The sequence below is a fragment of the Sinocyclocheilus anshuiensis genome, unplaced genomic scaffold, assembly GCF_001515605.1.
Source record: "Sinocyclocheilus anshuiensis isolate Anshui unplaced genomic scaffold, SAMN03320099.WGS_v1.1 scaffold1833, whole genome shotgun sequence".
Lineage (NCBI taxonomy): Eukaryota > Metazoa > Chordata > Actinopteri > Cypriniformes > Cyprinidae > Sinocyclocheilus > Sinocyclocheilus anshuiensis.
Genome location: NW_015539842.1, coordinates 409,286 through 430,401, shown reverse-complemented (window position 1 = coordinate 430,401; position 21,116 = coordinate 409,286). Strand labels below are relative to the sequence as shown.

Here is a 21,116-nt window from a genome sequence, read left to right as displayed (position 1 = left end):
TTTATAAAGAATATCTCTTTGGATTTGAGACTTTAGTCTTTGCAACTTTACAGATCTTCTTTATGCACCAAGAGCTTGTAACACTCCCAAGAGAAAGGAAAAATTGAAATCGCATCATATGACCCCTTTAATAAATGGCATGATATATTCATGCTGCACCAGTAGATGTCACTGTGAGTTTTGACTTTTTAAACCAGAGAGTCCCTCTTGAGCCACCGGTTTATATTACGCCTTCACGCGGAAGTCCCGCCCCTTTTCCCCCCTCGCTCACGGGACGTGTAAGTGTTAGCACATTAGCTCTATCAAATGAATCCATGTCAATCTGCATCAATCCGTCAATATTCACATTTTAGACATATGTGACGTGAAAGAACAAGTATTACTGTGTCATTAAACGAAATATTTGCCGGAAGCTGTGCAGAATAGTGTAATAAAGTGTTTTCTGCATTGCAGGGTCGAGTCGCGCCTCAAACAAAATGGTGAGATTGTGTTTATATCTTGCATTCACGTGTTTTTTATTAAATGGTGGAATATAGAGTGCATCAGTTTTGGTGACATTTGTTCTAAAATGTTGAACTAAAATCGAATTAAAAGTAAAATCACTGTATAACAGAAGGTGGTGAAAGAGGATCGTCACGCTGATGGACAACCTAGAAATTTGAGAGAATTTGAGTTAATACAGAAGTGAATCGATCTAAATTTAAACATTAAAAGTTTGTCGGGTAACGTTAATTCTAGAGAAACGGATATTATTTTAAGATATCGAGTGAACTGAGTACTAACGTGTAAATGTCGTTGCGTGTCTAATATGTGTTCATTTTCACAGCCACGCAAAATTGAAGAAATCAAAGATTTCCTGCTTACAGCAAGGAGGAAGGATGCCAAGTGTAAGTTTTATTTCTAATAAACTAGTCATGGTTAATTTATGACCGGCGCATGAGGTTTAACTTTTTGTGTTTCTGCTGTAACCTAGCGCTGTATATTGTTTTATTATTATTGTGACATGGTTTGTATGGGTTATTTTGATGCTGTTTGGTGCATCTTTAAAGTACTCACTTTACTGAAGGCAGTGCATCTCAGTCCTGGAGGACTGAACATTTTGGATGTACATTTCCGGTTCTAGAAAGGAGCTGATGTTACCTGGTTTAGACAGCCAAAATGTTTAGTACTGTGGTGTTACAAGACCAGATTTGACAAGAACTGGCTTAAGGTTGAATAGATTTTGTACTGGTGGTCTGACAGGACAAAATGTTGAATGAGAACTACATTATGTGATTTTGTGACATTTGCTAAAGGTGTTAATGTTATCGACTATTGTACATTTCTCAAATATTCAGAGTTCTAACCATATTTGGCTTCTGCATTGGCTACTACAAAAGTGTTTACTAGTATTGATAGACGTCTATCTAAATCCATGTGTTGTGTTCCAACAGCTGTCAAAATCAAGAAGAACAAGGATAATGTGAAGTTCAAGGTCCGCTGCAGCAGATACCTGTACACATTGGTCATCACAGACAAAGAGAAGGCTGAGAAGCTCAAGCAGTCCCTGCCACCAGGTGAGTCTTCAGTGAGCAGTCAAACTGCTGGGATTATAATACCATAAATGTAATTGTGCTAAGATCAATATCAATCAAGACAGAACCAAATCCATAAACTGGTTGTTATGTTTGTGCAGCATAATGCTTGTGCAGAAATTTGATCAACCTTAAGGATTTGTGCTAAATGTTTGGTTGTAGAAATGTTTTGACTTGGAAAAAATGATCTTGTAATGTGAATGTACAAGTAAACCTACAAACTAAAGGCCTGCAAAAGTAAAGCTTTTATTTTAAGGTTGTGTGTTATTGTTTAGCTCTTAAATATTTTATTGATGGGAAAAACTTTGAGATCCTTAAAGTGCTTACAACTGTCTGGAAAGGCATGGAAGTGCTGTGATCAGATTTTTGAGAAGTATGCAAGATGTCCAAACACTTTGGGACTGTTCTGTGCCCACTGTGCATTTACACACTTGCTAGAGCAATGATGGACCAAGTGCTGGGTTTCGTGTCACTCAGAGACTTCAGTTCTACCAGTTCACTAACACTTACAGCTGTGTCGGTTCTGGACTCTGTCCCTTTAAGGATTACTGTAAATATGACCCATCTTTCTCTTGTTTCAGGTCTGGCTGTGAAGGAGCTGAAGTAGATGTCTCGTACAAAATGTTGTAATAAAATTGGGAAAATTGAAGAATGGTGTTTTGTTTGTTTCTATGCTTTTCACACTTTAGGACCTGTTTGATAACATTTTATAGTTTAGTATCTAATGTGTCTGTGTGCTTATTTAGGTTGTGCAAGGTATACACTACCTTTCAGAAGTTTAGGGTCAATAAGTTTTTTTTTGTTTGTTTTTTTTCCCCTAATATTTTTATTCATTTATTCAGTAAGGAAGGACACATGAAATTGATCAGTGAAGACTTACATTGGTACAAAATATTATTTCAAATGTGATATGATCGTGGACCACAAAACCAGTCATAAGGGTCAATTTATTTATTTATTTATTATTTTTTTTATTGAGATTTTTACTTCATCTGAAAGCTGAATAAGCTTTCCATTGATGTATGGTTTGTTAGGACAGTAAAATATTTGTCCGAGATGCAACTATTTGAACATCTGGAATCTAAGGGTGCAAAAATATCGCATTTAACGTTGTCCATTGTTCTTAGCAATGCATATTACTAATAAAATTAATTTTGGTATATTTACGGTAGGAAATTTACAAAATATATTAATGTTTTTTGGCATAAAAGAAAAATCTTTAATTTTGATCCATACAGTGTATTGTTGGTTATTGCTACAAATATACCCGAGCTACTTATGACTGGTTTTGTGGTCCAGGGTCACATATTTACTACGGCTTTTCTGTTATGAACATAAACGTTTCTTGAGAACTGAAGGTTAGAGTAATGGCTGCTGAAAATTTGCTTTTGCCATCACTGGAATGTTACAGTTTTGAATACTAAAATGGAAAATGCTTCTTTTAAACTGTAATATTTCACAATATTACGTACGGTATTTACGTTTTTATTAAATGCAGCCTTATAAGACTTGTTCCAAAAACATTAGTCATACTGACCCCAAGTTTTTTAATGGTTGTGTACTTTGTTACTCTAAGGAAATTTTTATTGACCTCAAACTTGGTTTTTAGGCCAAAAGGTTTGTTAATTTAAGACCTTTAATGAATTGTCAAAACATTTGTATTATATCAAACAAGCTATACCCTTGTAAATGTAATACTACTTGCAGATTTGCATGCAGTTTAATTTACTTGTTTGGTAAGGCCATGGTATGTATATCCTAGTTTATCAACTGGTATTTGGTATAAATCCAGTATAAAAACATTTACAAAATATAGATGTAATATAGCTGACACATTTTCTCATGTAGTCTTATGTCTACCTTTCTTGGAAATGTAATATTTTATCAGGTTAATTATTTTTATTTTTTATTATCAGGTTAATGTCATTGCGTGCATGACATTTTCACTTTATGATTTTAAACCTTTTCAAACAATGTTTAGAAATAGTTTTAATGTAATCTCAAACTAAATGAAAAATAATACTGACATTTAGCAATGACTGGCATTCTGTTCAAGGTCATGAAAACTACAAGGTGTTTATTAAGAGAATGTAATACTGATATTTCATCAAATATACAGTTTTCTGTGCAAAACCATGATAAGAAGATTGACATTTTAACAACATCTACTTAGGAGCCTAACTAAGCAACATATTGTGTTCTTAAATAATTCACATCTAAAATAACCTCCCTATGAAAATGTATGGAGCACTAGCTTTTGTCTATATATTTTTCCATTCTTAATCAAAATGTGAAGAGAAAAAAAATAGGTTTTTTTTAATGTGGTAGTAAAAGTTGGTGTCCGCTTTTTATTGCGGATACCAATAGTGTTTGAACATGTTTGTTTATTATTATTTATTTATTTATTTTGTACCAGTGTCTGCATTTACTTGAGTTGCCCAATAGATGGCAGCATTGCGTTAGATATTTTCAAATAAATTACTAAATTCAGTATTTACCTCATTTTAAGAATATTTTATTCAAACAGAGTTTAAAGCTAATCTCCAAAAGCAATAATATATATTGTTTTCAATCTTTGCTGAATCTCGTTATCAACACAATTAGGCCACCATAAAAAAAAAAGTCAAAAGAAACTGCCTCCATCCTCCTCATCCTCCTCCTCATCCTCATCCTCCTATTCAAGCGCGACCTCGTGTCCCTATCGTGCAGCACAACACGCGCAGGAATGGCTGCGGCACGAGACCGGGATTTAATGCAATAATTCAACATTTCCCGTCAGTTCCCATGGTCTGCGATTTGGGGGAAGTATTCAGAGATCTTTTTATGTCCCCTCCAGCACTTTTGTTTGAGTACTCCGTCTCTCTAATGTCTAAATCCATGGCTTTTGTTTGAGAAGACAACGGAGAGTAACCAGGAAAGAAACACCCAAATTGTCCGACCGTCTCTATCCGGGAAAGTGATTTATTCGTCTCGTCGACTGCTGAAGGATGTCGTCTGCAAGGGTTGATTATATCGCTCCTTGGTGGACTTACTGGCTTCATGAGTTTCCTCACGTGAATCTAAGGTTTCAGCCGTTGGATCACACGTTTAAACCGCAAGATGAAAACTACCAGCAGGTCAGAGCTCCTGTTTTTGCTGTCACACAGAGGTTCACGGTTCAAACAGTCATGATGGGCTTTATGTACTGCACTGTCACTCTTGTTTTTTGTTTGGGACTCCAGGTCGTAGTTCAAAAATATCGATAACATAAAAGTCGATAACATGTTTCAGAAGTACTCAGTGAGAGTGTTTTCATTATGTTTGGCGTCTAGTGACCGCTTAAAAAGCATGAATACAATGTACATTTTCTTCACATGTTAAGATACACTCTAGTCAGCATACTTGGATTTGTTAAATTTATTATTTATTTATTTTTTTGTTCCACAGTGTGTTTTTCAGTTCGAGTCCAATGAAGTCCAACACAAATGCTACTATATATTGCACAACAGTAGCCTATACTTTGTGATTCAACAGAGCTTTAATAAGCTGTCGTCTGTTTTGTTTTGGTCAGATGAACATATAACATAATTTAAAGGGAAATTAAGTGATTAATATTGGAATTACTTTGATTATTTTTATATAATAACAATTGTTGTCTCTGAAAGCCAAACCATAAAGACTGTAAAAGCGAGTCTTAAAAGAAAATTAGACTAGTGTTATTTCAGTATCATGAGGTGCTAGTTTTTATTCATATTTTTTATTAGTTTTTTTGTTTTCTGTTTTCAAATTTAAGAATTTTCTGTGTTTTTGTCAATTTGTATTAGTTTTTGTTTAATTTATTTTAATTTCAGTTTCGGTTTCAATTTTAGTACATAAAGTTAGACTGAATGAACTTAAGTATTTTAAAGGGGTCATATGATGCTTTTTTAAAGATCATTATTTGCGGTTACTGAAACCACGCCTTCTTTCTTTGCGTGAACATTTGGGCCGCATTATGCTAATATTGCCACATAGTGAGGTAGATATGTGGGGGTGTGTTAGAACCAGCCGTTTTAGGGGCGCGTGGCAGAGTCTTAACTTTTGAGACTTTAGTCTTTGCAACTTCAGGGATCTTATAAATGCACAATCAGCTTGTAACACTCCAAAGAGAAAGGAAAACTTGAAATCGCATCATATGACCCCTTTAATATTTAATATTAGTTAACCTTTATTTTATTTCAGGTAGCAATTGTTTTAATAACCCTGCTTCAAACTTCTTGCTTTAACTGTCATAAAGGGAATCTAGTTCAGATTGGCTTTGTTCTCTTTGTTCCACTTTAGTTTTCTGTGAGAGACTTCAGTTCCCTTTAAATGACAGAAATTTAACACTGAGGTTCATGCTTTTATGGAAAAGATTATAAGATTGCAACTTCATAACATTTTTCAGACATCCTTGATTAGAGACCCCTTATATGAATGATGAAATGAGTGTCTGATTGGTGTACACAATGTTTTTCGACCCCAAGAAGTAATGTTATTGTCCTGTATAACGGCCCCTTTCTGAAAAGTGCATGTTTGCTTTCTGGTTCAATATGATTAAAACCTCAGTATTATTTATCTGCTGGGTTTTAGAAGCTCTAATAGCTGGCACATAGCCTATTAAATAAATTGTTTCTTTGCAGTCATTGAAGGTTGAAAATCACTGTCACATTTCACAGCACAACTGCATCTCATTTTGAACCAGACTGAGTTGCTAAAACACCTATTTCCCAGACTGTAAGTTGCTTGAATCTGTGCTGCACCTGTCTTTGTGAGCGTGATGGGGTTTTTCCGCTGACCTGTACCAACATCATGTTGATTAGAGATGGAGTGAGGGGGAATGTGAGAGAGGATGGAGGGGCAGAGTGCTCATTTCTGTAGCTGTCTGTTTCTATTGAGGCAGATCGAGTCCAGATGCTGTGGTGTGAGACCAGGTGCTCACGCTGGGTCTTCCACCGTCTCGGAATCAACACCGGGGCGTTTTCACATGGCCTGAGGGATCCTCCTTCATAACCCATTGTCCCCCAGTTTGTGAATCTAAATGCTCTGTTCCCGCTGACGCTGCGATTTGAATCTTAATGTAGCTTTTCAGCAGAACAGGAAACTGGTGGGATCTCTTTCCTCTGTGGGGTTTTAGGTTTGGCCTGGGAGATTGTGCATATGAGCTCTGTGCAAAGCTGAGAGACTGTTGTTGTGCTTTATATCTAATTGCTAACGTTTATTATGAACGCCAGGCGGATGATGTGCTCTCTATTGAGATTCAGTGTGTTTAATCGTTACAGCAATTTAGCCAACACTAAATGTTCCAAATGATTAGGAGAAAACAATCAGTTTGGATCCATTTCTTGTTCTGAATTTGTTCCATTTCATCATTTGGATTCACATTACATGTTTCCCACTAGTCACAATGAGTTTATTAAATAACAGAGATGATTAAATTAGCCAAAAATATAAATAAATAAATTATTTTAATAAATTATAATTATAATAAAATTCATAATATAATAGTTATAATAATATTATATTATAATAATTATATTATATTTTACTATAATATAATTAATTATAATTAATAATTAAAAAAATCTATAAATCACAAACAAAACCTATACATTTAATACAGTATAAAATTTAAACAGTATAAAATCAGCAGTTATTAAATTATTTAATTGTATTTATGTTTAGCCTGTTACCATATTGTTATTATATAAATCTATTTTAGTTTTTGAAATATACTATACATTCTACACAGTGTAAAATCTGTAATTTTATTTATTTGTTTTGTTGCTTTCATTTCTTATTTGACACTGACCCGAGTGAAAATACTTCTGCTCTATGCTTAGATCTAGATTCCCCAATGAGTAGGCCCAGATGGAATCTGCAGATGCTTTTTGTGCATCTTCTGTGCTGATTTTGGGAGAAAATCTGTGGAATAAATTTAAACATGGTCCAATATTATAAAACACAGCTTTCTTTGTGGGATTTTGTGGATGCAGATCCCTTCTGGGCCTGTCAGTGTGGACAGCAACCAAGTAGACTTCAGATCCAGAAAGGACCAATCATCAAGTTATGCCTGAGTGGATATATGTTTGTGTGTTAGATCGGTCAAAAGTCATCTGTCCATATGATTCACTTATTTCCTGTGGGGATGAATTGCTAACAGCTGCTTTTTTTTCTTCCCATCCCTGACAGAGGATGCATCTGTTTGGTTCACACCATAAAGAGCTGTGTGCCTAGCAATTTATTTAAAGACAGCTGCAGATACTTACTTGCTGTTTTTGTGGTTAAAGTTATTGTGATGTACAAGTAATGTGCCAACATTTTGAATAAAAACTACATTTTTACATTTTCTTAAGTGTTATGGATGTTTGCTAGGGTGTTCTGTGTTGTTGATAGGTGTTTGTTTTACTGGCCCATGTCAAAAGAGTTCACATGTGATAGTCATTAGATCTCTAAAGACGTCTCCTCATCGAACCGCTTGATTTGAGGTATTATTAATGTCTGTAGTATAAACTGTGCAAGATGAGTTAATTGCTTGTTTAATACTTAAGGGTCAAGTTCAAATCACTGTGCATAAGCAATACTAATAGTAATGGTTGCCTTAGCAAACACCACTAAAAATGATGAGAGAGAAGGGTCATTATTTTCAGATGCAGTTGGCCTCACTGAATCATACTGAAATTCTCAGTCATCTGACATCTGACTCAACTGACCCTCAGGTGGAATGATGCGCTATTTAAGCCAAATTTGAAATGGTACGGAAAGAACTCTATAATGTACCCAGTGATATCACAGGCTGCATTCCATTCAATTTGGAATTTCCATTTTCAAAAGACTTGTCATCAGACCGAAATTTTAAAACCTGACTTCAAGATATGGTTGTACGAGTTGTATTTAGTTAATGATAAAGATTTGTTCCAAACTTGTATGACTTATACTTGTATGAAGAATTATGCTTGCAGCCCATGCAATCGCAATGTACTGCATGCAAAGAATGGAAAAAATTGAGTCTTTTAGATTTCAAAAAGGATGCAGAAGCACCATTGAAGTGCTTTTTTGTTCTGTTTGTGGTCTATAGTCTTTTAAAGGCATGCAATAACTTTATGTGATGATCAAGTCATTGACTGATATCTTCTCCTCCAGTAAGCTGTTAGTCTGCTTCATTGAGTCAGCTGATTCATGAACAGATCACTCTGACAGGTGAACTGAATCGACCGATTCATTAAAAAGATGCATCAAGGAGAGCAAATTTTGGTTTCTTCCTCACACAAAGTTACCGTATGGCTTCAGAAGACACTTTAATATTGTTTTATGGTACTTTTGCTTGCTTTTTGCTCAGAAAGCCTCAGTGTCAATTACTGGTATTGTACGAAGATGCGAAATTCTTTACAATTCTCCTTTTGTTCTTTCACTTCCTCATTTCTTTCTCCCTTTTATATTTCAGTTCATTATTTCAGTTCAGCAACACTTGTCTTTTTATATATACAGTATATTTAACTACACAGTAATGTATGTGTCATTTGGAGAAAGGACTGTTATTCTAGGGAGTCTTCCTCCATGTTAAATGTATAGCTATATCTGCTTGAATTTATGACTTCAATATCAAATTGTCCCTTAGATTATAAACGGGTTATAGAGCAATGTGAGGTATGTAGAGGCCATATTTTTCAATATGACCAGTTATAGCCAGGGCATCACATTTGCACTTCTTCCAACAGTTCTGATGTTCAGCCAATATTTCTTGCCATGACTTTGGTGTCAAGCCTTTTTGTTTGCTGAAAGTCCTTATTTATTGCCTCCCTTAGGCTGTTTTATCACTTCAGACCTGAACCATGGCACTTCACTTAAATTTTAGATGTAAGATGAGAGAAAAAGCCTGGTCTTGATTTATCAGCCATCTTTTCTATTTTTCTTGCAGGTCTGGTTGTGTCAGCACCCTTTTAAGTATCCTCTGCAGCTGATTCTGGGTGGGCCAGATTTCTAGTATAAAACCCACAAAGATTTTCTCAGGAAAAAACAAAAAATCCCAAAAAAGGATCTGAAAGCTGTGTGGTAAACCACATTGACCTGCTAAATCAGGCCAATCAGATATACCAGAGATCTACAGTTTGTTTTTGGGTAGTTTAGGACATAAATATTTAGTTCATGTTTGACATAGTAGCAAGTCAAGAACTCATTGGTCTTTTGCAAGTAAGCAGTAAAGCTCATGCTTTAACATCTTGTCCGTATTTTGAATCCTTCCATATAGTAGCAAGACAATATTACCTAGCGTAATGATGGTGGTGTGGTCAAGCTGAGAGAAAAAAAACAATTGTCAGCTTGTGGTATTTGGGTCAGAAATGTTAGTAAAGTATTGGAAGTCTCAGTGAATAGTGTAATTGTACATAATGGAATGTATTGCATGTTCTCCAGGCCCACTCATAGTCAATGTACTGTTGCATCAGTCTCTTATTGAGATGCATGGCATGAGCATGGTTGTGTAATATTTAATTGTAAAGTTAAGTATTAAGTAATTAATTATACATGTATTGCATGGTATTTTCATTTCCGAAACAGCTCAGAGACAGGCTGTTTCATCAGTTTTGTAATTCATCACTTATAGTTCATGTTATTTTTGAAGGAGCCTTACCTTCACAAAGGGTTTAAGATGTGGGAGGTGGGGAGTTAATAAAAAATAAGTTAATATAAAAGTTAATATAAAGTTGATATAAATATTAACTACAAATACAAATACTTTTCAAAAGTTTGGGGTCGATGAGATGTTTTTGAGACGAGTTTCTCTTATGCTCACCAAGGCTGTGTTTATTTTATTACAGTAAAACAATTTATTGTCAAAAATTATTACAATCTAAAGCAACTTTTCTCTTTTAATTTATTTTAAAGTGTAATTTATTACTGTGATGGCAAAGATTAATTTTCAGTAGCCGTTACTCCAGTCTTCAGCGTCACATGATATGCTGATTTTGTGCTCAAGAAACATTTCTTATACTATTATTATTTCTGCATGTAACATGGAACACTGCAGAGCCCTTATCATCTTCCTTTCTTCCTATCTGTCTTTCTTTTTTGTTTCTTTATTCACCCAAAGCCCATGACCTGCTCCGCTCTGAGTTAATGATGTCCCAGCTGTGAGGCTGGGGAGGTTCACTCGAGCGCACTGTGTTGGAAAAGCCCCCCGAGGTTGCCCCTGAACCCCTTACTCCCTTTCAAAAGCAATGTAGGAAAGACGAGGACAGAATCGAGTGAGGTTGACTGGTCCGTAGAGGACCTTCCTCTAGGCTTGCCTTTGCATTCCTGTAAAACCCCAGTCATCCAGGCCCCTCATGGCCCTGCCTTGATCCAACACTGGAATCTTCTCAAATATGCTGGTATATTGTTCATTGAAACTATTTGCAGCTTTTCATTCTCTGAGATCTTGGAAATTACCTGGAGATTACATTAGCATATGTTTGAAGAATTTTTTTCATCGACATTTAATGGCAGTTTTAACACAATACGGTAGCTTTCCTTCAGGCATATTACTCAATTTCTTTATGTAAAATATGTAATTCTGTAGCTCACAGAGCGTAAAACTGAAAAATTGTAGACTTCTGATCAGGAGGTTGATGGTGTCACTCTTCAGCGAGTGTAGATCTCGCACAGCTCCCAGCAGATGGGCGTCAGTGCGCTCCACACAGCTGTTCTCCACCTGCTGTGACCATCGCATAGCTGAAGTTTGGCTCAGAACTTCCACAGAAAGCACATCCACCACTTAGCTGCACAAAATATGGCTGAATCCCAGTTTGCATACTTCTACCAAGTACAAAAGTTCATATTGCACTGGCGATGACATACTATTGAGAGGTTTCATTCATATGGTATGAAATAACATCTTGAGGAACCGTCTCAAACTTTGGACAATGTTTAATTGGGATGTTTTACTGTGACAAATCTGAAAGGCCATTCAGACTGACAGCGTTTTGCAGAGACATTCATTTTTCAGAGATGTTCAGCCACATGAGTGATGGTGACCGTTGGAGATCCAAGTTGAGCTCCTTGGAAACTTGGCAAGCTCTAGTGCTGTCAGTGTGAGCTGGGTCTATTCCTTTTCCTAACTAACCATGGCAAGTGATGAGACATCTTGGTTTCTATTTCTGTAGAATTGGGTATCTTTGCCCACGGTGGAATCTCATTGGTCTAAAATCTGCTCCTTAGGACTGTATGTTAAGCATCAGAAATGTTCTGATTGGCAGTGATGTTGTCATATCACTCAGCATTTTTGCTTTCAGTGTAGACAGACAGTTTACATGTCACTGGGAACTTGTCAGCTTGCGCCTGGTTAGGATGACAGTTTGTTACGTATAACTTTGAGTTTGTGTGGTAGATTCATATTTTGTAATTAATTTTTTTTTTTAAATTTACAGTATGGTGTCAGTAAGATTTTAGTTTTTAGTTTTTGGAACATCTCACAAAGGCTACATTTATATGATCAAAAAAATACAGTAAACAGTAATATTGTGAAGTATTATTACAATTTAAAGTAATTGATTTTTTATTAATATATTTTAAAATGTAATTTATTCCTATAATGGTAAAGCTGAATTTCTCCAGTCTTCATTGTTACATGATCCATCAGAAATAGGGTTAGGATTAGAAATGGGTGCTCAACTGACATTTCTAATTATTGTATTATTGTCGAATTCAATGTTTAAAGCTGCATTTGTAGAAACAGTGATACTTGTGTGATACAGCATTTATTTGAAATGGAAATCTTTTGTAACATAAATGCCTTTACTATCACGTCACTTTTGATCAATTTAATGCACGCTTGCTGAATAAAAGTATTTAAAAAATCTTACTGACCCCAGACTTTTGAACATAATAATGTGTGATGTCAGTTTCAAAGTAACTCAATTTGCATATACACACACTTGTGCTTTTTTTTTTAATAGAAAAAAAAATTAATATGTAGGTTTACTAGCTCAGGGAGGAAATAAAATGAGTGAAAATTGGACTGTTGGGTCACAGAATCTTGTTTTATACTAAGTTTTAATTTAATGCTCACTTGCATGAATGCACGCTTTTTAAAAAATCCACTGGAAATAGTACACAGTCTGGTCTTTTTCACACACTATTCTCAACGTGCTGTGATTTGAGACAGAGTAATGCTAATATTGCATGCTATAAAAGACGCATAGTGGGGAATTGGGGTTCAACCTGTGTTTCCTATACTTGGCATGGTCTTTTACACTATACAGTATACTGGTTTGATAAGTCTCAGTGTTGTCCTAAACCTGTAGGGCTCCTCACTCTCAGACAAGCAAACAGTGTAGACTTTGAACAAGTATCATGTCGGAGCAGCTTAGTTTACATTCTTACTTATCCCTGTCTTTCTGGAATTTCTAGAAATTATAGACCGATTTCCCTAGAAACCTGGCCTGAGATCAGTCTTCTATTTCCACCATGAGAAAATATTCTGTCTTGGCTTGTTTAAAGGTCCCAAACTCCTCTTGTTTGCCTCTATAGAGATCTACCCTCAGGCTGCAAACAGTACTTGATTCTGCCCTGTTTGTTCCTCGAAGCTTAAAGGCTTTGTCTGTGGTACCTCATTCACGTCCAGTTTTACAGCCCGCTTATTCATGAGGACGGTGTGATTGGCGCTTGAAAAGGGTGTTTTATCCAGGCCGGTAGCCAGCTATGCTCAAGTTGAGCTGTATGTCAATGACCCCCAGGGAAATTCGGCCTGTGAATGTAGTGGACACACTATGCAAACAAGCTGAAGAACAACACAGAGTAGTTTACTGAGTCACTGAACTGAAAGATTGTTGAAAGATATGTAAAGCGTTTATACAGGAAAACAACTTCTTGTGCCTGATGGCTGTCATGGTTGATGTGCCTAAATAATTTTGAAATCAGATCCATGTATCCATTTTCAAAAATAAAACCAAGCCAAATGCATTTCAAATTTGGCCTGTATAGCATTTGCTAGACGGTTTACACAAAAATATGAAGTAGCAGAACAACTATTTTCTACATGATGAGAAACATAGTAATAGGAAGTGTTCTTGAGCAGCATATCAGCATGTTAGAATGATTTCTGAAGGATCACGTGACACTGAAGACTGTAGTAATGATGCTGAAAATTCAGCTTTGCCATCACAGAAATGCATTCCATTTGAAAGTATATTCAAAAGGAAAAGAGTTATTTTAAATTGTACTAATATTTCACAATATTGCAGTTTTTACTGTATTTTTGAGCAAATAAGTGCAGCCTTGGTGCAAAAACATTAATATCTTACCAACCACAAACTTTTGTACGCTACTGTTTATAATATGAATATACATGAATTTAATCATTTAATCATTTTCAATGCTATTAATTTCAGGTACTATAGAGCCTTTGTAAAATCATTATTTGTATGGGCAGCGGTATGGATACATTAAGGGTCAGCTGCTATACAGTCTTGTGAGACTAGATGCTGAATGCACATACAGTATATGACACTGTCATCATATTCTGAATGAATAAGCAATGTTTCAACACTCATTTCCTTAAGGCTTCAATTAAACTGTATTATGTCGAACAAGAGAGATGCTGAGCACTTCATTCCTGGAGAAAGACAGCAGTGTTTCTGACTGAGAGGCGGTGGGTGGCTGTGTGTGAGGATGTGCAGAAATTGTGTTCACATGGGCTGCGCTGTGTCCTTTGTTCTCTTTCATGGAGACTGCCATGACGCTTTTTTCAAATAATCCTCTGTTTCAACCCCTTTCATCCCTCCCTTGTGCCTCTTTTCTTTCACACCATCCTCTCCACCCTCCTTCCCAGCTCCACTTTTGTGTTTCCCCACCTCTTTAATGTCCTGCATTCTTTCCCCACCCGTCCTTTTCTCGCCTGCCTTTTTTTCTTTTTTTTTTTCTTTTCTAGACGTCTCTCTATATGCTAGGATAAGATGGATGGACTGCAGAAATTGAATGATACAAATAATGGAAAAACTAAAAAGTGGAAGAGACAGGGTGGTTGCTTTTCAACCACAGCGGAGCAGAAACAAACAACATTATGGAAGACCTGTCAGCAACATTCCCCTTATTTACATTCATAGTCTTAACAAGCACAGAAAAGCATGCCACTTTCTGAAGCGCTTCATTGTTAGACCTGGCTCATTTAGAGTCAACATGAAACCACAATCACAACCAATTTTGCCTATAGAATGTAAAAAATATTTTTTTACAGTTGTAAATAAAACAGATGGAAGTATGTTTTACAAGAAAATACTATTTCAGACTTGCGTTCTACATTAAAATTTTTTAAATTCAGTGTGCTACTTGATATTTTTTTGTAATTATCTGCTAAATTTACTAGTAATTTCTGAGTAAAAAATTGCTTCTACATCAGTGGTTTTTCAGTGTATAATTTAATGTATTTCTGAGTGACACAGAACGTTAAATTAGACTAAATGTGGGACGGGACTTGATTTTATCATGTGAAGTTACTGGAGAGCAGTTGAAAATTAAAAGGGTTATTCAGGTTTTTGATTAAAAAAAAAACATTGAAGTAACTATTATGAATTGTTCGCCGTAAGGATGATTATTGAGAAAGTAAATACACAAAGTTTTGTTTTCTAAATCATGATGTGTGTTTTTTTTTTTTATATATATTATTTTATTTATTTTTTTATATGTGGTCATGGAATATAAGGGGATTTTTAAATTGGGACTTCCACATATAAATGAATATAGCCTAAACAAAAAGCCACCACAACTCCTGCAAAAACATATAAGCAGGTGCAAAGGAATAATACAAGCAAATAATATGTGACCCTGGTCCACAAAACCAGTCAAAAGTGTCAATTTTTCAAAATTGAGATTTATACATCATCTGAAAGCTGAATAAATAAGCTTTCCATTTATGTATGGTTTGTTAGGATAGGACAATATTTGGCCGAGATACAACTATTTGAATATCTGGAATCTGAGGGTGCAAAAAAAATCTAAATATTGAGAAAATCACCTTTAAAGTTGTCCAAATGAAGTTCTTAGCAATGCATATTACTAATCAAAAATTAAGTTTTGATATATTTACGGTAGGAAATTTACAAAATATCTTCATGGAACGTGATCTTTACTTAATATCTTAATGATTTTTGGCATAAAAGAAAAATCAATAATTTTGACCCATACAATGTATTTTTGGCTATTGCTACAAATATACCCCAGCGACTTAAGGCTGGTTTTGTGGTCCAGGGTCACATATAACAAAAAAAGGAGGATTTCCAAACACTGCTGTAGCTTTTAATACAAATGTTAGTCAAATTTGCATACGGTTCTGTCATTCAACCTTCACCAGGCATTGTTTACAGTTTACGATGAATGTTGCATGACTGAAACTTTAACATTTGCAAGCTATAGCAGTAAGTGGGATTCATCATTTTTGTTAGTTGAATGAATAAAATCTTGAAAATGAAAAGGAAAGTTTTATATAATTTACTAAGTATCAGCTCTTGAATATTAACTAGAAATTCTATTAAAAATCCAGTTATCACAAACGGATGGAAGTGCCATGGAAATGCATTGGTGAGAAGGTGTGGGAACTCTGTTCTGTAGTCCTATAGACATTTGTAAGCATTAGTGAAGGCTAATTGAAAAACAGCTCTCAGTCTTGTTGTGACACGTCTATTTGTGCGTTTGAATGACAAGGGAATAGGTGGGTGGAAATGGCTTGGTGAAGAAGTGTGGGAGTGTGTAAATAATTCCTCTTTGCTTTATTTCCATAGAGGATAATGCAGGTGTTCCATTATTCATGTGTGCCTGGTATTAATGCACACCCTCTGTGTGTGTGCACATTGTATTTGTTTGACTGTTACAATTACACACTCACTTTTGCTGTGCCAGTGTGTATGTTTGTGACCGAGAGAACATTGGTAAGGCCAGATAAGGCTGCAACATGGGTGTTGTTTATGCATTTTTGGAATGTATTCTGAAGCGATTCATTATATTCATAATAATGGCTCTGAATCTTTATTGCATGCTTTATCTTCCTTCTCTGTCCGTTTCTCTCTTGCACACACACAAGCAATATTTTTCTCTTCCCTTCCTATCCTTCTTGTTTACACTTTCTGCATAATTTTGTGGGCTTCTCCATTTCTTTACCTGTATATCTTCTGTATGTGACAGGGGAGATGTGTACTGTGTTAGATATATTGGCTTGGTTATTAGCAGGACTGCTATATGTTATTCAAACAAAGATAAATAAAAGTCAAGACAAGGAAGAACTCCATTTGATTTTTGTTTTATTGTATCGAGTCTTACATAATACAAAGTAGTGGTCGACCGATATTGTTTTTTTTTTTGACAGCCGATGCAGATATCTTGGAAAGCAAGGTGGCGGATATAAAACCGATATTATTTTTTTATTTTAATTAATATTTAAGAAATTTGAAATCATTTGAAAATGGATTCAAAAACAAATGTGTAAAATAAACATATTTATACTTTAGATGACAATGTTTTTTTCACAAATAAATAAATATTTAATAAAAAGTCAACATTGTAACCAACAGGGCACTAAGCAATCTGGGAAGTTTGTGTGCATTGGGAATCATATTTTTATTTTTAAGCCAAGGTAACAGTCATTTTACATACAGCACACAGTGAAAATGACATGAATATGACAGTGGGCAAATGGATAAAGCGCAGCATAAATTTGAAATCACGAGTTTAAATGTCACATGCACACTTCACAAGATCTCTCAACTAGATTCGACTAAGTTTGCAAGGTTTGTAAAATTAAATGTTCATTAATAGACATTCAAAGATTTGTTCAATTTAAATGCGTATTTGCTGAATGCTGGTGGCAAACGAGACAGTATTATAATGTTTGCTTTTCTATTACTAATAATATAAAAGCAATCGTTATAATACTTTTTTGTATACATTTTAATACCTTTGTTAGACAGGCTTCTTCAATCCGTATTAGACACAACTAGGGGTGCTCCGATCATGATTTTTGAGGCCGATCACAGAAAGCAGTATCTGCCGATACCGATCACCGATACCGATCTTTTTAAAGCCTTCTTTTTATAATTTATAAGTATTTATAGTGATACTCCAATCAGGATTTTTAGACATTTATTCAGGGCCTGAATTTCATTTTTGAAAATGGGGGAAATTCCCCTGTTAGGTGACTCTTGTGAGAGGGGAAGCAGCTTTCACACAGGAGTCCGCTACTGATCCGTGGCTGTTTACCACAAACACAACATTTATTCCAACATTATTATCATTCCATTATTTTGATTTCAAATCCAAACATTGTCACTTAAAATGCTTTTCAGCATTGCAATTCTTTTTTTACACAGTACAGTAATACAATCTTTTACAGACATGTTTAAACACAATTAATTACACACAATTAATATAAGCAACACATCATTCAATGCTTTTTACTTTTGCATTTAATTCTAGATTTATATGTTTATTTACTGTATTTGTGTGTTTTTTTTTTCCTGTCTCTGGCCAAAAGCATTAAATATAATGCCAGTCCCCCTCCCCTCCCATAAGACCCCCCTGTGGCAGTCTGCATACCTCCTCCCCCCATTTCCTCATCACAGTACCTTCATCAACCCCTATTTGCCCTTCACAAAGGCCTGATGGGGGAATAGACACCGACTCATCTTTTTCAGACAATGTGACTGAAATGAGACACTGTAGGTGTGCTATACACATTACACATCACATACACTATCATAGGACAGAACAAGAAAAGCTAGAAATAATCTTCCATTGCACAAAATTATTATAATACGAAAAGCTCCAATACAGAGCAGCACAAGCGCTTATGCGCATCCCGTGTGCAGAATATTGCGCTTGAAGCAACACGGAGTCACAGCGCGCAGCGCTATGCATAGAGAAGTTCAAAGCACAAAGGAAAGAGATATTGATGCGTAGTTTATTAAATCTGTGCGATAGTTTATTGAGCCTTTTCTTTGAACAGTTTTAAATTTCAGTTACTGTACGCTCTTGAAGAGAGTTTCATCGTTTTGACTGTCGTAACCGAACGTGACACGCAGTTTGAACCCTGAATGGAGGATGACAGACAGCCGCAGTGGAGAGAAGAGTTTACGTCAACTTGAATTTAACGACTTAAATATTCATCTGTACCTCACATTAAACTATGGAACCGCTTCAGAACACTTGGACTTTGACTTTATGGTGCTTTATAATGTTTTTGTGCTTTTGTGGGGCTTAACAATAACACAGAATAGTATGCACAATATTGGATTTGGATCGGTCTCGTCTGACCGATACCCGATCCGGCAGAAAATACCAGTATCGGAGCCGATACCGATACGGAGTATCGGATCGATGCATCCCTAATCATCAGTATGGGTTTTTCAATAGCCAGTGGTAATGGAGTACAGGACGGACTATGATGGTTAAAATTATATTAAATTACCCATTGATAAACTGTCATCCAAACCATTACTTATAATGTTGACATGACTCATATCGTCTCACATGAGATTTAGTGAAAAAGTAGGTTGCATAACCTAGTTCTTTATCTTGTTTGTTGTGATTTCGAAGCAGGTTCTTTGACACAGTGGATGAATGCAACCTCTGGAATTGTGGGTAGAGAGGTTGACTCATTAGTCTTAGAGTTATGGGAGTGAAGCAGATGGCTTAGGATGTCCCACCGCCCACAGAATGAAAGAGAGAATGTTGGATGTAACTGAGAGAGACAGAGACAATGCAGGAAACAGGGATGGTGATGCAGCAAATATAGACTCTGGACTGCTTGCTATAGCTGTCCTACTTTCTCTTCAGAGCCAAGAGCAGGATGGGATACGACATGGTGTGTGTGTATATGAGTGTGGCTTTGTTGAATAATTGTGCTGCCCCATCAGTTGTCATATTTATTCTCAGTCACTGCTTAAAGGCCATTGATTCCTGTCTGGGTAAAGGTTTTCAGCACAGTTTAGACCATTTTCAATGCCAAAAAGGAGATCATGCTCCTTTTACGATGGTGTGTAGTAGGCCACTAAGCATTGGCAGAGTGTTACCTTGTGCCCCCATTAAATGCTCTGAGACTAAAATAGCTCCAGATCTATCAACTCTTAAGTTATATGACAGTGTTGCAGCCGGAAATAACCTCTTTGTTATCAGTGTAATGCGTTGTCTGTGCTCAGGAAAAACATCTCCGGAGGTCGTGACTTCATTCTACATTAACAACAAACTTGCAATAGTGGACAAGGTCATGGAACTTTAACTTAAGTTGACAGCCCCCCCCCAATCCTTTGAGAAAAGATCTGTTGCTACTTCTGTTTCATTACGACTTTATGATTCTATTAGGGTTCTATTTATTACTTTTTCAAAAAGGCCATATTCTGCACATTGATAATTTGTTTTTGTTTGTTTTTTTCCCAAATAAGTACACTTATAAGATTAGTCAGGGTTTCTTGTACCATCTTGTCCTATTTCATTCTCTATGACTTATGTCTCTGAACCTTTTATTATTAAGCTGGCTGTTTTTGCTATTCTATTGATATTTAGTTGTATTTTTGTACTCATGTCAATTATTATTTTTAGAGATTTTTTTAATGCTGTTTAGGGCTGTGACAGTCGCTGTGACAACCACGTCACCGCGGTGGTCGCTTGCCACCGGCGGTAGTGCACGTGACGTCACGCACTCTATAACAAGCATAATACAAAGTTTTGTATACAAGTGTAATAACAGTAATAACAGTAGCGAAACAGTGAACCGTGTCTACACCGGACGCGACACTGCCGCATCACAACAGGTTGAGTCTGTCTAGTGTCTACACAGGACATTTGAACTCTGTGTCAGTGCCTCATAAATAGAACGAGGCAGTTTACTGTCGGGGATTTGTCATGTCGTGTCATGCCGCATCCAGTGTAGCATCACTGATTATAATGAGTTTTATAGTATTTTGACACGCCGCGCAGCTCACGTCCTGTAGACAGGGTGTATTTAACTTTCTTATTTAGGCTACTTTCTTGTTTAACTGTATTATTTCTTTGATATTTATTTTAGTGTTTTGCAGGCTGCGTATTCACTGACTGAAGTGCTAAAATAAACACGAGCCGACGAGTTAAATCGGGTGTGTTAGATGAGTGAGACAGTGCTGGGCTGCTCCAGGACAGTTTTGAGAACCATTTCAGAGACATGTTCTTAAATGTGACTCATATAAAATATATTACATGCATGCACAGTTTTAAGGCAGCTTTAATCGCCTTTTTGGTAACTTCATGATTTTACTGACCACGGCATTGCATACACGTAGTTTATTTCACGCTTTGATATGAAAGGATACAGGCTACGGCGCGCCGGCGCCTTTGTGCGTGCAATTGAAGAGCACGCGCTTCGAGCACAGTACCGTTTCCTCGCTCGCTTGACTCGCGCCTGGCACCGAAGTGAAGAGGAGCGCGTGTCTGAAACGTCTCCCGTTCTCAGTCATTCTGCGACTGAATAAATGCACTTCTTGTCAAGAGAAAAAGTGACAGAAGCAGCAGTTGTGAGTGGGGTGGCCAACCCTAGCCCCGCCCCTGTGTTAA

At 36.2% G+C, this 21,116-nt stretch overlaps 2 protein-coding genes across 6 annotated transcripts in view; both read left to right on the top strand.

Annotated features, from left to right (window-relative positions):
* The first annotated feature begins 205 nt into the window (after window positions 1-205).
* rpl38 (ribosomal protein L38) lies at window positions 206-2,223 on the top strand. Of its 2 annotated transcripts, XM_016480743.1 has the most exons (5): window positions 206-278; window positions 454-479; window positions 827-887; window positions 1,434-1,556; window positions 2,156-2,223. In XM_016480743.1, exons 2-5 carry the CDS (start codon window positions 477-479, stop codon window positions 2,179-2,181), a joined length of 213 nt encoding a protein of 70 aa, XP_016336229.1. In that variant the 5' UTR covers window positions 206-278; window positions 454-476; the 3' UTR covers window positions 2,182-2,223. The 2 variants fall into 2 exon arrangements, with proteins under 2 accessions (XP_016336229.1, XP_016336230.1); XM_016480744.1 differs by lacking the exon at window positions 206-278 and having other exon boundaries at window positions 285-479.
* A 1,861-nt stretch (window positions 2,224-4,084) lies between these two features.
* Window positions 4,085-21,116, top strand: part of LOC107684477 (protein tweety homolog 2-like) — a 61,327-nt gene continuing 44,295 nt past the window's right edge. Inside the window, exon 1 of one of the 4 annotated variants that reach the window (XM_016480730.1) lies at window positions 4,085-4,690. In XM_016480730.1, the coding sequence (XP_016336216.1) occupies window positions 4,562-4,690 (129 nt within the window). In that variant the 5' untranslated portion in view covers window positions 4,085-4,561. The remainder of the gene's footprint in view (window positions 4,691-21,116) is intronic. The other 3 variants (XM_016480731.1, XM_016480732.1, XM_016480733.1) reach the window with 3 other exon arrangements.

What these genes read in the sequence shown, in the direction of transcription:
- rpl38 (XM_016480743.1), top strand. An exon ending in AAGGAGGAAGGATGCCAAGT is followed by an intron (nt 888 to 1,433) that starts GTAAGTTTTATT and finishes GTGTTCCAACAG; the next exon opens with CTGTCAAAATCAAGAAGAAC. An exon ending in CAAGCAGTCCCTGCCACCAG is followed by an intron (nt 1,557 to 2,155) that starts GTGAGTCTTCAG and finishes CTCTTGTTTCAG; the next exon opens with GTCTGGCTGTGAAGGAGCTG.